Raw genomic sequence first — 14,309 nt, 5'->3', positions numbered from 1 at the left:
AAACTCCATACAGACAGCCACGTGATTTCTGCACGTGATTTCTGCACGTGATTTCTGCACGTGATTTCTCCACATGATTTCTACATTTGCTTCTACAATTGATTTCTGCACTTGATTTCTACACTTTGAAACAGATAAAAACATAGAAAATTAGCGCAGGAGTGGGCCATTCGGCCCTTCGAGCCAGCACCGCCATTCAATATGATCATGGCTGATCATCCAGAATCAGTACCCCGTTCCTGCTTTTTCCCCATATCCCTTGATTCCGTTAGCCCTAAGAGCTAAATTTAACTCTCTCTTGAATATATCCAGAGAATTGACCTCCACTGCCTTCTGTGGCAGAGAATTCCACAGATTCACAACTCTCTGGGTGAAGACGTTTTTCCTCATCAGTCCTAAATTCCCCCTATTCTTACACTTGATTTCTAAACTTGTAGTCTGGATTGAACTCTGCTCTACCACTGCACCACCCTGCCACCCTAAACTGGTCTCATTTGCCCTCGTTTGGCCCATATCCCTCTAAACCTTTCCTATCCCATGAGCAGGGTTGCCAACTGTCCTGTATTAGTCGTGACATCCCGTATATTGGGCTAAATTGCTTTGTCCCATATGGGACCGCCCTTGTCCCTTATTAGGGCCGGGGGTGCTGTAGGCCTGGACACTGTAGGCCCGGGGGCTGCTGTAAGCCCAAACAATATAGGGGCCTGGACACTATAGGCCCGGACAGTGTAGGCCCGGACAGTCTAGGCCTGGAGGCCCGGGCGCTGCCTAACGGAGGTTGCATAGCAACCCACCTCCCGGCCCGGGCAGCTGCCATTGGTGGAGCGGGAGCACGTGGCCGCTGGCTGGGTGAGGTCACGTGGGGCGCGGGGCGGTGACGTCACCTTGTCCCTTATTTGGGAGTGAGAAAGTTGGCACCCTTACTCATGAGGGTTATGTTAGAAGCGTGTTTGGCTGGCTGGGGTTGTGTGACCATATGACAGGCACACTGTGCACAGCATGGCCCCATAAGCAACAGCACCAGCTGACCACGAGCAGGTCACCGATCCTCTGTGGAGTCTGCTGAGAGACAGGTTTTGAGCAATCTGTCGAGCTCAATGCCACAGACGGCACTCAGATAGACACAAGATGCCGGAGTAACTTGGCAGGACAGGCAGCATCTCTGGAGAGAAGGAATGGCTGACGTTTCGGGTCGAGACCCTCCACAGAAGGCACCTCAGTTTAGCCCCCGATCTGGAAGGTGAAACATTGACACACCCTCAGCTGCACTGGACTGGCAGCCAAGAACAAGCCCAGACCTTTTGAGTGGCACGGTGGCGCAACGGCAGAGTTGCTGCCTCACAGCATCAGGGACCCGGGTTCGATCCTGACTACGGGTGCTGTCTGTATGGAGTTTGTACGTTTTTCCCGTGACTGCGCGGGTTTTCTCCGGGTGCTCCGGTTTCATCCCATGCATCAAAGACATACATGTTTGTAGGTTGTCGCGGGAGCACTCGGTTCAGCCCGAAATCAGGCTAGTCCAGTCAGGATGCTTTATTAACACAGCAAGCTGCCAGCACATGTTCACTCTCCTCTCTCTCCACAAATCCCCTGCTGAGAAACCCCGTGGACTGCCAGACCCTGTCAGTCTCAGTGCTGAGTGTTCGGCCAAAGAGTGGCCTAACTCTCAGGAGTCACCACCGGGCTAATTGGCTTCGGTAAATTTGTAAATTGTACTTAGTGTGCAGGATAGTGTTAGTGTGCGGGGATCGCTGGTCGGCAAGGACTCAGTGGGCCGAAGGGCCTGTTTCCGCGCTATTTCTCTAAACTAAACTAAACAAAAGGTAGACACACAATGCTGGAGTAACTCAGCGGGACAGGCAGCATCTCTGGAGAGAAGGAATGGGTGACATTTCGGGTTGAGACCCTTCTTCAGACTAAACTAAACTAAACTAAACTATGCTGCTCACGTTCTTAAATTCAGACTGCAATCTACGTTAAAGACAAATGGGTCAAGGCTCACACTGGGAGCCTCAGATTTATCTTTTAAGTTTAGTTCAGTTTAGGGATACTGCGTGGAAACAGGCCCTGCGGCCCACGCCGACCAGCAATCACCCATAGTAGTTCTGCATGTAGAAATCAAGTGTAGAAATAGTGTAGAAATCACATGTAGAAATCAAGTGTAGAAATCAAGTGTAGAAATCAAATGTAGAAATCACGTGTAGAAATCAAGTGTAGAAATCAAGTGCAGAAATCACATGTAGAAATCAAGTGTAGAAATCAAGTGTAGAAATCAAGTATAGAGATCACGTGTAGAAATCAAGTGTAGAAATCAAGTGTAGAAATCAAGTGTAGAAATCACGTGTAGAAATCAAGTGTAGAAATCAAGTGTAGAAATCAAGTGTAGAAATCACGTGAAGAAATCAAGTGTAGAAAGCAAATGCAAAAATGTCTAGAAATCATGTGGAAAAAAAAGGAACCATAGATGCAGATTTACAAAAAAAGGACACAGAGTGCTGGAGTAACTCAGCCGGTCAGGCAGTATCTCTGGTGACACTTCAGAGTGGGGGCCTTTCTTCAGCCTGTTTAGACAAGGCTAAAATCCTGCGTTACTCCACAGGTATAAATCCACTTGATTTTTAAACACAAGCTCCAGTATTTTAATACGAAGTAGCCAGATCCTGGCATAAAACAACATCTGTCTTCTCTTCCAAGTTTCGGTTAATTTTTATGGGGAATTTTCCATCTCAGAAGTCATGCTGAATAAACACTCTTTCACACGAGCAATGCTCCAGTGGAACTAATGAGGATCGTGGCGGGTTACCCAAGCTGCATTGCAGTAATTACAGACCTTGGAACATAGTTACAAAACCATCCCTTGTTTAGTTTAGTTTAGCTTAGAGATACAGTGCAGACACAGGCACTTCAGCCCACTGAGTCCACACCGACCAGCGATTCCCGCATACTAACACTATCCTACACACACGAGGGACAATGTACAATTATACCAAGCCAATTAACCTACAAACCTGCACGTCTTTGGAATGTGGGAGGAAACCATAGATCCCGTAGGAAACCCATGCAGGTCATGAGGAGAACGTACAAACTCCGTACGGACAGCACCCGTAGTCAGGATCGAACCCGGGTCTCTGACACTGTGAGGCAGCAACTCTACTGCTGCATCACCATGCTGCCCAATGTATTTCCACATGATTTCTACACATGATTTCTACACATGATTTCTACACATGATTTCTACACATGATTTCTGTACATGATTTCTGCATGATTTTTGCACATGATTTCTGCACATGATTTCTACACATGATTACTGCACATGATTTCTGCACACGATTTCTATGCATGATTTCTGTACATGATTTCTGCACATGATTGCAATGCATGATTTCTGCACACTATTCTACTGCAACCCTCTTAAATCACTGACCCATTTATCAACCTGTCACAGCCATGGAAGCCTTGTACACTGACACGCCAGGAACAATTTAACCCAGCTTCTGTTCTACTCTGACGAGGCCCCAAGCTTATCTTGGAAAGGACGTGTAATCAGCGCGTGGATTAGTGCAGCAATTTGTCCGTAAATGAGAGAGGAGGCATGCCACAGATTAACCTGACCGTGCCTAACCGTCAGTTAGTGGACCGGCTCGGCCTTCAAAGGCAGACCTGGGATATGTGTGAACAGATGGGCCCAAATTACAGGCTACATCAACATCTCACTATTTAAAGCACACACACCGCACGCCAATGTAGATCGCGACCAACATTTGGCTTTGAGTTAATCCCCTTCTGAGTGACTCAGTAAGCACTGTTCAAAATGAACCATTAATGCTTGGGCTCCCAGCTCCGAAGCACAGCGACGGGTCAGGGAGCTGAGGGATGTCACTCAGTAGTTACAGCACTGGGAAGTAGAAAAGGAAAAAGTCCAAAGTCCAGTCAACGTGCTGGATGTACTGGAGCTGCTCCCGATCCAGGCGAGCCCCAGGCTGCTGCAGGGCCTCCTTCGTCACCCTCCGCCCACTAACCCACCTCCCTCTCCTCGCCCGACCGCCTCTGTGTCCCGGGGAGGGGCCTCCTGCAGCCGAGCTTGAAAGCTCTGGAGACTATACCCCGGTCCCTCTCCCACCAGCCCACTCCTCACGTCCGCCACCGTCGCCAGCGGCTCCCACCTCCTCGGTTCTCCGGTCTTCGGGGCCGAGCTCGGCTGCTTCCCAGCTGCCCCCCCGCAGGCCGTGCCCCCCCCCCCCTCCCTCCCCCCCGGGCCCTTCTTCCTTCACAGCGGTGAGCAAGGCCTGTTGCGGGGCCACATGCGGTTCTTCAGTCCTGGCAGCCCACTAGGCCCATCCTTGTTCCCCGTGCCCCACTGGGTCATAGTCCACCACGTTTGAAGTCCTTAGTTGAGTTTAGTTTAGTTTACAGCGTGGAAACAGGCCCTTGGGCCCACCGGGCCCTCACCGACCAGCAATCCACGCACATTAACTATTCGACCATACACACACTAGGGACAATTTTTAATATTTTATACCAAGCCAATTAACCTACAAACCTGTCGGAGTGCGGGAGGGAACCGAAGATCTCGGAGAAAATGCTCCTTAAGCCATCCATCGGTCATCAAGGTTTTATACCGTCATGTATCGCTATTTTCCATGGATTATATTCCAGCTTGTTCCTTGCACAAAACTCCTTGTATTTAGGCAGGTATCATGGCCACCAGATTCAGGAACAACTTCTTCCCCTCACTCATCAGGCTACTGAACGATAAACGAGGGCACTGCCACAATACTCCAACCTACCTCAGTGCAGACTGGACCTTTTCTCTAAATTGTCCCTGCACACACTAGGGACAATTTACAATTTCTACCAATTAACTCACAAACCCGCATGTCTTTGGAGTGTGGGAGGAAACCGGAACACCCGGAGAAACCCATGCTGGTCACGGGGAGAACGTACAAACTGTACAGTCAGCACCCGTAGCCAGTATTGAACCCGGGTCTCTGGCGCTGTGAGGCAGCAACTCTACCGCTGCACCACCAGTATTATTTGATTTGATTGGGTAGCTTGGATACAGGAGCTTTTCACTGAATAGAGGTACACGTGACCATAATAATCCTAAACATGCACCTTATATTTCAGGCTAAGACGCAGTGCTGAAGGAGTCTGCTTTGTCAGTGTACCACAAGGCCCCATTGATCAGAAGACATGTTAAACTGCGGTCTCATCTGCCCTCTCAGGTAGGCATTGAAGAGCCCATATCAGTTTAGTTGAGCTTAGTTGAATGTCACGTGTACCGAGGTACAGTGAAAAGCTAACCAGTCAGCGGAAAGACTAGACATGATTACAATCAAGCCTTCCACAGTGTACAGATACAGGATAAAGGGAATAACGTTTAGTGCAAGATAAAGTCTAGTAAAGTCTGAATAAAGATAGTCCAAGGGTCTCCAGTGAAGTAGATGGGAAGTCAGGGCTGCTCTCTAGTTGGTGAGAGGATGGTTCAGTTGCCTGATAACAGCTGGGAAGAAACTGTCCCTGAATCTGGAGGTGTGCTTTTTACGCTTCAATACCTCTTGCCTGATGGGAGATTTTTTAGATTTTTTTAGATTTAGAGTTACAGCTCGGAAACAGGCCCTTCGGCCCACCGGGTCCGCGCCGCCCAGCGATCCCCGCACATTAACACTATCCTACACACACTAGGGACAATTTTTACATTTGCCCAGCCAATTTCACATACATACCTGTACGTCTTTGGAGAGGAGAGAGGGGAGAGGAGGGAGTGACCGGGTGAGACTGGTCCTTGATTATGCTGCTGGCCTTGCCAAGGCAGCGTGAGGTGTAGATGGAGTCAATGGAAGGGAGTAGGAAGGAAGCCTTTCTGGAGAGAAGCAACGGGTGACATTTCGGGTCGAGACCCTTCTTGCCTGATGAAGGGCGGTCAAGGCAGCCACGGTGGTGCAGCGGTAGAGTTACTGCCTCACAGCGCTGGAGACCCGGGTTCGATCCCAACTATGGATGCTGTCTGTACGGAGTTTGTACGTTCTCCCCGTGACCTGCGTGGGCTTTCTACGAGATCTTTGGTTTCCTCCCACACTCCAAAGACATGCAGGTTTGTAGGTTAATTGGCTTGGTGTATGTGTAAAATTGTGTGTGTAGGATAGTGTTAATGTGCGGGGATCACTGGTCGGTGCGGATTCGATGGGGGAAGGGCCTGTTTCTACGCTGTATCTCAAAAACTAAACGAAACTAAAGAGTCTCGACCCGAAACGTCACCCATTCCTTCTCTCCCAAGATCTGCCTGTCCCGCTGAGTTACTCCAGTTTTTTGTGTCTATCTTCAGTGGAAGATTCGATTGGTTTGCTTGGTGGTCTGGCCTGCGTCCACAATTCTCTGCAATTTATTGCGGTGTTGGATGGAGCTGTTCCCAAACCAGCTCAAAGAATATTGAGGGGAGATCTCTCCCATCCTGAACGAATGTCTGTCCCTCTGCCAACAGCATTGTGAACAGATTATACAGTCGTTTATTCTTTACAACTGATGGGAGCTTGTGGTGAACAATGTGGCCTTTGTGTTTCCTGCATTGTAACAATGATTACACCGCAAAAGCATTTAATTGGCTGTGAAGTGCTTCGGTACACCCTGAAATCAGAATGCAGCAGCACAGAGAAATCTCCCTTGGCCAAATGGAATGGCAGAAGCCTACGTTTCGTTCCACCCTATGGAGCACTGATGTGATGTGACTCCATCATCTGTGATCCTACATACTTTAGACTAGACTTTAGAGTCGGGTTGCCAACTGTCCCGTATTAGCCGGGACATCCCGTATTTTGGGCTAAGTTGGTTTGTCCCGTACGGGAACACCCTTGTCCCGTATTAGGCCCGGGGTGACGCTCTAGGCCTGGACACCATAGGTCCGGACACTGTAGGCCCAGGGGCCACTGTAGGCCTGGATAGTGTAGGCCCAGAGGCCCGGGCGCCGCCTAAACGGAGGTTGCGTAGCAACCCGCCTCCCGGCCCGGGCGGCGGCCATTGGTGGAGCGGGAGCAAATGGCCGCTGGCTGGGTGAGGTCACATGGGGCGCTGGGTGGCGACATCACCTTCCGTCCCTTATTTGGCAGTGAGAAAGATGGCAACTCTACTTTAGAGATACATCGCGGAAACAGGCCCTTTGGCCCACCGAGTCCGCACCGACCAGCGATCCCTGCACACTAACAATATACCTACACACACCCGGGACAATTTTACATTTATCCCAAGCCAATTAATCTACAAACCTGTATGTCTTTGGAGTGTGGGAGGAAACCCGAAGATCTCAGCGAACACCCACAAGAACATACAAACTCCGTGCAGACAGCACCCGTAGTCGGGATGGAACCCGGGTCTCTGGTGCTGTAAGCGCTGTAAGGCAGCAACTCTACCGCCGTGCCACCGTGTGGAAAAAGGTTGCCCTGCAGGTTCCTGTTAAATCTATCCCCTCTCAACTTCAACCTATGTCCTGTTCTTCTCGAATTCCTTATCCTGACAAAACAAGACTGTGTGATTTCCCTATCCATTGCCCTGATGGTTTGACACACCTCTGTAAGATTGCCCCTCAGCATCTTTTTGCTTGCTTTACCACCTTTCCCACTTGTGTTGCTACTTTCTGGGAGCGATGGAAATACACCTCAAGGCCTCTCTGTACATCACGACATTCAACAGCCCTGCAATTTACTGTACACCGATCAGCCAAAACATTATGACCACTGACAGGCGAAGTGAATAACATTGATTATCTTGTTACAATGGCACCTGTCAAGGGGTGGGATATATTAGGCAGCAAGTGAACAGTCAGTTCTTGAAGTTGACGTGTTGGATGCAGGAGAAATGGGCAGGAGTAAAGACCTGAGCAACTTTGACAAGGGGCAAATTGTTATGGCCAGACGACTGGGTCAGAGCATCTCTGAAACGGCAAGGCTTGTGGGGTGCTCCCGGTCAGCAGTGGTGAGTACCGACCGACAGTGGTCCGAGGAGGGACAAACCACAAACCGGCGACAGACAGGGTGTTGGGCGCCCAAGGCTCATCGATGCGCGAGGGCAACGAAGGCTATCCCGTCTGGTCCGAACCGACAGAAGGTCGACTGTGGCACAAGTCACAGAAAATGTTAATGGTGGTCACGGGAGGAATGTGTCACAATACGAAGTGCATCGCACCCTGCTGCGTATGGGGCTGCACACGGAGGACCAACAGCATATTAGGCAGGTGGGCATAATAGACAATAGACAATAGGTGCAGGAGTAGGCCATTCAGCCCTTCGAGCCAGCACCGCCATTCAATGCGATCATGGCTGATCACTCTCAATCAGTACCCCGTTCCTGCCTTCTCCCCATACCCCCTCACTCCGCTATCCTTAAGAGCTCTATCCAGCTCTCTCTTGAAAGCATCCAACGAACTGGCCTCCACTGCCTTCTGAGGCAGAGAATTCCACACCTTCACCACTCTCTGACTGAAAAAGTTCTTCCTCATCTCCGTTCTAAATGGCCTACCCATTATTCTTAAACTGTGGCCCCTTGTTCTGGACTCCCCCAACATTGGGAACATGTTTCCTGCCTCTAATGTGTCCAATCCCCTAATTATCTTATATGTTTCAATAATATCCCCCCTCATCCTTCTAAATTCCTGTGTATACAAGCCTAATTGCTCCAGCCTTTCAACATACGACAGTCCCGCCATTCCGGGAATTAACCTAGTGAACCTACGCTGCACGCCCTCAATAGCAAGAATATCCTTCCTCAAATTTGGAGACCAAAACTGCACACAGTACTCCAGGTGCGGTCTCACCAGGGCCCGGTACAACTGTAGAAGGACCTCTTTGCTCCTATACTCAACTCCTCTTGTTATGAAGGCCAACATTCCATTGGCTTTCTTCACTGCCTGCTGTACCTGCATGCTTCCTTTCAGTGACTGATGCACTAGGACACCCAGATCTCGTTGAACATCCCCTCTTCCTAACTTGACACCATTCAGATAATAATCTGCCTTTCTATTCTTACTTCCAAAGTGAATAACCTCACACTTATCTACATTAAACTGCATCTGCCATGTATCCGCCCACTCACACAACCTGTCCAAGTCACCCTGCAGCCTTATTGCATCTTCCTCACAATTCACACTACCCCCCAGTTTAGTATCATCTGCAAATTTGCTAATGGTACTTTTAATCCCTTCATCTAATGTTTTGGCTGATCGGTGTATACTTTCCTCTTGAATTTGATTTCTCCAAATGCAACACTTTGCAATTGTCCGGATTAATCTCCTTCCTCCATAAATCCACCTAAATCTCCAACTGACCTATAACTTGTGGATATATATAGTATAAGAAAATAACTGCAGACCCTTCTTCAGACTGACTTGTGGATAGTGAGAAAGGACAAGTTATCTCACTACTCACACTCCTCCAAATGTCCGAGCCATCTGCAAACGTACTAATCAGCTCATATTCATCCAAAATATCCTTATATATGGCATGGTAAGTATCTGTGTGTATCTGGCTCGGTGGCGCTGCGGTAGAGTTCCGGAGCATGCTACAAAAAAGCTTTTCGCTGTACCTCAGTGCATGTGACAATAAACTAAACTAATCAGGGGGTACGGGGAGAAGGCAGGAACGGGGTACTGATTGTGGATGATCAGCCATGATCACACTGAATGGCGGTGCTGGCTCGAAGGGCCGAATGGCTTACTCCTAGAAACATAGAAAATAGGTGCAGGAGTAGGCCATTCGGCCCTTCGAGCCTGCACCGCCATTCAATATGATCATGTCTGATCATCCAGCTCAGTAACCTGTATCTCTATACCCCCTGATCCCTTTAGCCACAAGGGCCACATCTAACTCTTTAATAACAAAAAACTTATCCTGCACCTATTATATATGTATCTATGTATCTAAACTAGTTTTGGAGGGATATGGACAAAGCGCAGGCAGATGGGGCTAGTGCAGCTGGGATATGTTGACCGGTGTGGGCAAGTTGGGCCGAAGGGCCTGTCTCCAAGCTGTATCACTCTGTGACTAAACTGAATATTTTGCTGAGGAACGAACTGTAGATGCTGGTTTAAACCGAAGATGGACACTAAATGCTGGAGTGACTCAGACTGAATCGAAGGGTCCCGAACCGAAACGTCACCCATTCCTTCTCTCCAGAGGTGCTGCCTGACCCGCTGAGTTACTCCAGCACTCTGTGTCTATCGAATGTTTAGCTGAAATCGGAGCAGTATCGTTAGTTGGCGATTTGTACGCGCGCAGGATTCCAAACTGACCCAGAAATGTAGGAAATGTAGGCGACGCGGCATATTAGCGTCCTGGTGATTTATTGATGAAAGGACTCCGGGGAAATTTGAAGTTCTCAATTTCTCAAAACATGAAACACAATATGCTATCAGATGGTCGGGGGAGTGGTGCAGAAGATGATTACTGTTCATCTGGGACTAAATGTGAAGCTAGATTTTTTTTTTTTAGATTTAGAGATACAGCGCGGAAACAGGCCCTTCGGCCCACCGAGTCCGTGCCGCCCAGCGATCCCCGCACATTAACACTATCCTACACACAATAGGGACGATTTTTACATTTACCCAGTCAATTAACCTACATACCTGTACGTCCTTGGAGTCAATTAACCTACATACCTGTAAGTCTTCTGGTCAGGGGAGGTCAACATAATGGTTCCATGATCTCAGAGTAAGCAAATTGGGTCACCAGTTTCCTCAGCAGGATAACTGCCTGCTTTGTCCACTATTAATTCTTTAGTTGTATCAGTCAGTGAAGATCACAGTTATATTCTTGCATCCACTCTCTCTCCAACTCTCCCAACTCTCTTCTGAAGAAGGGTCTCGACCCGAAACGTCACCCATTCCTTCTCTCCCGAGATGCTGCCTGACCTGCTGAGTTACTCCAGCATTTTGTGAATAAATCTCTTCTAAATCGCCTTGTTGAGTCTCATTGTCTGTAACTCGTTTTCACCTAGGCCACAGCTAACAATCGCCTGAATCCTTTATCATTGTTACAGTTTTGCATATCTCTCATTAATTTGATCTGCGTCTCTCTACGTCACCGTCTATCGCTCTCATTTCCCTCTCCTCTGACTCTCAGTCTGAAGAAGGGTCTCGACCAGAAACGTCACCCATTCCTTTTCTCCAGAGATGCTGCCTGTCCCCGCTGAGTTACTCCAGCACTTTGTGTCGGTTTAAACCAGCATCTGCAGTTCCTTCCTACACACGATATATTCTTATTAAGCTCTGTGACAAGGTTATCGGCCAATTTGGTTGTAATGGACAGCGGTAGAGTTGCTGCTTCACAGCGCCAGAGACCCGGGCTCGATCCCGACTACGGGGACTGTCTTTACGGAGTTTGTACGTTCTCCCCGTGACCATGTGGGTTTTCGCCAGGTGCTCTGGTTTCTTCCCACATTCCAAAGACGTGAATGTTTTTTGAGGTTAATTGGCTTTGGTAAAATTGTTAATTGTGCCTAGTGTGTGGGATAATGTTAGTGTGCGGGGATCGCTGGTCGGCGCGGACTCAGTAAGCCAAAGGGCATATCTCAGCGCTGTATCTCTAAACTAAACTAAACTAAAGTTAAAGAGGCAAAGAGTTCAGGACTAGCAATGTGGGAGGTCAATTGTGAAACGGGCCTCCTCTTCGCCATTTGAAAATGTAGCTGAATATTTAAATATTGATTTATTTTGCTCATGGACACACGAGGAACTGCAGATGCTCGAATCTTGAGCAAAACACAAAGTGCTGGAGGAACTCAGTGGGTCGGGCAGCCTCTGGGGAGGGAGTGGACAGACGATGTTTCGGGGGATGGAAGGTGTGCGGGTGTCAGGGGTTGTGGGGAGAGGGCAGGAGAATGGGGTCAGGAGGGAGAGATAGATCAGCCGCGATTGAACGGCGAGGTAGACTTGATGGGCCGAATGGCCTTATGACCCTGACCCACGGGAATGGGCCTGTTTCTGCGCTGCATCTCTAAACTAAACCAATGGAGGTCGTTGAGGCAGATACAATAATTGCATTTCAAAGTCATTTGGACAGAAATATGCAAGATTCACACAGAGTGCTGGAGTAACTGACTCAGCGGGTCAGGCAGCATCTATGGGGAAATAGACGGGTGACGATTCGGGTCGGGGCCGTTCTTCAGACAGGATGTAGACAGGTTCTCATTCCTGAACAGGTACATGGACAGGAAAGGTTTAGAGAGATATAGACCAAGTGGACCCGTTGGGCCCAAACCTCTCCTGCATTGGTGCAGCACCCTCTCCTCCCCCCCCCCTCCCCCTCCCCCTCTTACCCTCCCCCCTCTCCATCCCCCTTAACCTCCATATCCTCCCTCCTCCCCCCCCCCCTCCCTCCCTTCCTCCGTCCCACCTCCCTCCCTTCCTCCGTCCCACCTCCCTCCCTTCCTCCGTCCCACCTCCCTCCCTTGGAGATAGATTTAAACGTTAAAACGTGAATAACTTTAAAATATAACACCGATTTCAATGAAACTTCTTCCATTATCACCAAAGTGGCGATGGTGAGTAAGGTGGGCCTAAAATTGTCGTGCTGTCGTGTACCGTTTTGGCCGTAGTTCAGGAACAAACAAACAAACAAACGAGAGTTTTAGTATATAGATGGGCTGAAGCCTGGAAAATGAGACTGGCTCGGATGGGGCATCTTGGCCAGCATGGGGAAGCCGGGCCGAAGGGCCTGTGTCCGTGCTGTACGATGCCATGACTAACGGAGCTCGTAGTCAGTCTGCCCCGATCTCCATGAACTCTACACTGCCCCTTTATCAGTGGCTCTCTGTAATGTATAATCTCAGCTTTAAACAAAATAATCAGAAGTAAATCTGAAAGCATTTCCGAAGAAAATGCATCTCCAAGGACACAAGCATATCCACCCGGTCTAATGAATGTCCCTGAAGATCTCACAACAAATAAACATCTCCTTAGCACCACAGGAAGAACGTTAAGATGCTGCAGTACAATCTCGTGATCGGAGATGATTGCAGCCGAGGGTGAACTTTGGTCCTCTTTCTCCAGAAATCATCTGTGGAGATCATGTGCAGAATTGTGTAGAAATCATGTGGTAATACATGGGGTGGCACGGTGGTGCAGCGGTAGAGTTGCTGCCTCACAGCTCCAGAGGCCCAGGTTCGATCCTGACTACGGGTGCAAACTCTGTAGGGAGTTTGTACGTTCTCCCTGTGACCTGTGTGGGTTTACTCTGAGTTATCCAGTATCCTCGCACACTACAAAGACATACAGGTTTGTAGGTTAATTGGCTCGGTGTAAATGTAAATTATCCCTAGTGTGTGTAGGATAGTGCGTGTGTGTGGGGATCGCTGGTCGGTACGGTATCGGTGGGCCGAAGGGCCTGTTCCCGCGCTGTATCTCTAAACTAAACCATACTAAACATTGACATCTCTAGGATATTAAACCCGAACTACTGTCTATCTCATTGGAGACACTCGGACTATCTATAGTGTAAGAAAATAACTGCAGATGCTGGTACAAATCGAAGGTTTTTATTACACAAAATGCTGGAGTAACTCAGCGGGTCAGGCAGCATCTCAGGAGAGAAGGAATGGGTGACTTTTCGGGTCGAGACCCTTCTTCAGACTATCTATCTATGGTTCTCTATGATCGGACTGGCACTAAACGTTATTTATGTTATTCCCCTTTATCATTTTAGTGTACACTGTGGACGGCTCGATTGTAATCATGTGCAGTCTTTCCGCTGACCGGTTAGCACGCAACAAAGCTTTTCACTGTACCTCAGTACACGTGACAATAAACTGAACTCAAACTCAGCATGCAGAAGGCACCGATGATGCTAAAGCAGGGCACATCATTGCAAACGTTGCAGGAAATCTTCGGCAAACGTTAAGGATTTATAAGCACCGTTTGTGTTAAATACTCAGAAACGCTTCAAGAGGTTTCCAGCACCTCTTTGCTTCACTTCACAACTTGAGCTGGCGATACGCTCACATTGAAACGCGGACAAAAGCACACAGGACAACAATCGGCAATTGTCTAAGATGTTTTTTGCTGAACGTACACACATATACGTTCGGAACATCTACAGGCGAGAGGTCTGGGCGTAATTAAAACAGCACATTCAACAGAATCTCACAGACTGGAGGCAGCGATCTCTGTACCACAGACAAACCGATATTTAGGACGGGGGGACACAGATGGTACTTACTAAGTCGAACGCTCGGGTGAGATTTCCAAGGGAGAATACAGCGGTGTGCTCTGTAGGGGCAAAATAAAGAGGGGTCATTAATACATCTGAAATAAGCCCCGGACAACA

The 14,309-nt window shown here is 48.7% G+C and overlaps 1 protein-coding gene across 11 annotated transcripts in view; it reads right to left on the bottom strand.

Moving 5' to 3' along the window:
• sorbs1 (sorbin and SH3 domain containing 1) overlaps positions 1-14,309 on the bottom strand; it is a 138,321-nt gene that overhangs the window by 67,192 nt on the left and 56,820 nt on the right. For all 11 annotated transcript variants that reach the window (XM_078428529.1, XM_078428523.1, XM_078428524.1 and 8 more), the window contains one exon: positions 14,202-14,251. In XM_078428529.1, coding sequence (XP_078284655.1) covers positions 14,202-14,251 — 50 coding nt within the window. The remainder of the gene's footprint in view (positions 1-14,201; positions 14,252-14,309) is intronic.

The sequence above is a fragment of the Rhinoraja longicauda genome, chromosome 35 (genome assembly GCF_053455715.1).
Source record: "Rhinoraja longicauda isolate Sanriku21f chromosome 35, sRhiLon1.1, whole genome shotgun sequence".
Taxonomy (NCBI): Eukaryota; Metazoa; Chordata; class Chondrichthyes; order Rajiformes; family Arhynchobatidae; genus Rhinoraja; species Rhinoraja longicauda.
The sequence above is the reverse complement of the archived record's forward strand: the minus strand, read 5'-3'. Positions and strand labels throughout refer to the sequence as shown.